Below are 2,951 nucleotides of genomic sequence, written 5' to 3' on the forward strand. Positions count from 1 at the left end.
AACAGCTCTCATGGTACTGACAGTAGTGTGATGCTTGCGTAGTTCTCTCATTTGCTCAGATCTCGTTGTTTTGGTTTTTTGATGAGGCATCCTTCTTTCCAGTCTATCAATGGCACTTGTTCTTCCTCTTAAATCTTCTTGAATAATAGGGGAAGCATGTTTGCAGTTACTTCTATTTCTGAATTCAGTGCTTCGGCTGGTATATTATCAGGTCCTACTGCTTTTACACTCCTGATTTGTCTAATAGCTATCCTGATATATTTGATCGTTGGTGGAGTCACATCTATAGGAAGGTCTGTGTGTACTGCATCGATATCTGGTGATTTCAATGGAGCTGGTCCATTCAAGAGTTCCTCTAAGTGTCCCACCCATCTGTCCTGTTATTTTTTTGAATTTCAGTGATCGTCTTGCCTTCTTTGTCCTTGATCGAACTCTCTGGTTTACTATGTTTCCCTGTCAGTTTCTTCATCGTATCATATAGTTGTTTCATATTTCTCTCTCTTGCAGCTTTTCAACTGTCGTTGCTAGCTCTCCCACGTACTTCTACTTGTCGGTTCTAATGCTCCTCTTCCCTCGCTTGTTTGCTTCAGTTTATTCAGCTTGTACGTTGACCTTATCTGTTCTTGTTCGGCTGTTGTTGGTCGCTGTCTTCTTGTTCTTCCTTTCTTCAAACTTGTCTAGGGTTTCGATAGAGATCCATTCCTTATGATGATGCTTTTTTCGGCCGAGAACCTCTTGACATGTTGAAGTTAGTGCTATTGTTGCGTCGTGCTCATTCGGCGAGGCCTTCAATTTTGTAGTGCCGCGATTCGTTAATCGTTCGTTTCGATAACCGATATAATTCTAATCTTAACGGTGCGTAAAATCAGAAGACAAAGGATAGCAGCAACTACAGTTTATTGTCGAATAACTCAGGTTAGAAAGCTAACAACACCTGAGCGAATATGAACGAGCGAGTGAGCGGCAAGCGAGAGAGCGAGTGAACAAGCGAACAAGCGAAGGAAACGAACGAGGAGCAAGCGAGCGAATAGCAAACAATTACATAGGCAATTTATAGTCAGATTTGATAAGGGCACAGCAAAGCAAAACAAAGGCTGATAATAATATTTGCGTGCGTACACATATGGGGAGGAGTATGAGTCATCGAATGATATTTAAGCAGTCAACATTTCGGATAGAGTGTCATGTGCTCTAGTGGTATAGCAGTGCAAAGAATATGCAAATTGTTACTATCCAAATGACGATGTCTGTTAAGTAAGTTAATAAAAAGGGCTTAACCAAAATTGACTAGAATCGAAATTGATTGTAGGATGGTTGCTATAACATTTGATCCCTTTCCAGTTGTCCACCATAGTAGTTTCTTCTTCTTTCAGTAGATCCTATAAGGCTTGGAACCTGTTGTTGAGCGTTATCTTGAATTGGTTAAGTTTGTTAGTATCTCGAAAGAAGGCTGTATTGAACTTTTGTAATGCTGTTTGTCCAGCTGTTTCGTGACGGTAAAGTACACCACATAATTAAGAATATGCACGGAAGAAACTTTTTCATCTAAATAAAATACGGTTTATTTATCGGTTTGTGATTTTTGAGCTGAATTTTAGGAGGCTGTGCTTATTTAATTAACTCTGTTGCAAATGTTTTTTCTTTCATTTAAGGAGTTATTTTTGTGGGCTATACTTTATCAACGTCATAAAATGGCTTTATATTTTTGGGAACGAAGTGATGATGCATTGACACTAGCTTTAATTGCTTGTTGTCTTTATACGGATATGAGTAAGCTATTGCCAACGTATGATACAGAAGGCAAAACGAAGTATGAATCTTATGTGGAAGAATTTGAAAATTTAGCGATTGGTGTATTAGAGGAGTGCAATGCAATTGATCCGGTTAGTTTCTCTTAATGCTATATATATATATATATATATATATATATATATATGCATTGTTGTTAATGCTGTTATTGAATTTGATAACTTCATGAAAATCTTTTCTTTAAAACGTATTTTTAATTATCAGTCGTAAAGAAGCAACTACAAAAACATTAATCAGTTGTAGTCAGTTGAAGTATGCTTATTTTTTTGACTAATTTTGTTTTGCTACTTAGTATCAATAAGTAGTTAAAGGTCCTAGTAAATAACGTTCTATAATTTTGCTGTTTAAACACCAGGAATTCACCCTGTATTTGGTTGAAGGTGAATCATCTCTATGGGGTGGTTTCAATTGTCTTCAACTTGCTGCTCAGTCTGTTCGACGTAAATTTATTAGTTCTCAAGCCTGTCAAAACTCTTTGGATTTCGCATGGTGTCATGGTATGCGCGCTAATATGTTGGTAACGTCTGTTATCTTGATTTTACCATTTTTACTGTACTTCGATCATATTTTGTCATGGGAAGATAAACGTCCACATGTCAGTGTAAATCATCATCATCAAACTGTGGCTAGATTTACTGAAAATGCAGATGTGTCGGATAGAGAGGATATTTCTCATAAAAATTCCAAACGATCTGAACCTATGCAAAGAAATTTTACAGAAAAAATCAAAATGTTTTATACTGCACCAAAGACCAAATTTTGTCTTTACACGGTGAGTACTTAATTTTTATGGGTCTACGATATCAAATTATACTGTGGAATATCCGAAGACATTCTTATAAATTTTTATAAATTTATTATTTTGTAAGCCTTATCATATACTTTGACTAAAGATGACAAAAACGTTCTATCTACTATTTTGTATCCTTCTTTTGTCATCTGTTAGTGATCTTAAATTATAATGCTTTTAACTATTTTCATTGATCTACTAAGCTGCTAAGGCCACATACTTCATGATATCCTGCACGTAATTAAATGGAATCTTTTCGTACCTATAATGTTGAGCCAAGTTTTACTTAAATGGAGCAGGTAATTTTACTTTTTCCAAGTCTCTCACTGTCTTTCTGGATAAAAGAATGTCT

At 36.0% G+C, this 2,951-nt stretch overlaps 1 protein-coding gene across 1 annotated transcript in view; it reads left to right on the forward strand.

Annotated features, from left to right (window-relative positions):
- Window positions 1-1,631: 1,631 nt before the first annotated feature.
- Window positions 1,632-2,951, forward strand: part of Smp_173720 (transient receptor potential cation channel,subfamily m, member, putative) — a gene marked incomplete at its 5' end in the record, with an annotated part of 8,863 nt that continues 7,543 nt past the window's right edge. The window contains 2 exon segments of the mRNA XM_018796821.1: window positions 1,632-1,883; window positions 2,165-2,581. Of these exon segments, the coding sequence (XP_018646849.1) occupies window positions 1,632-1,883; window positions 2,165-2,581 (669 nt within the window).

This window comes from Schistosoma mansoni (genome assembly GCF_000237925.1).
Source record: "Schistosoma mansoni, WGS project CABG00000000 data, supercontig 0170, strain Puerto Rico, whole genome shotgun sequence".
NCBI lineage: Eukaryota > Metazoa > Platyhelminthes > Trematoda > Strigeidida > Schistosomatidae > Schistosoma > Schistosoma mansoni.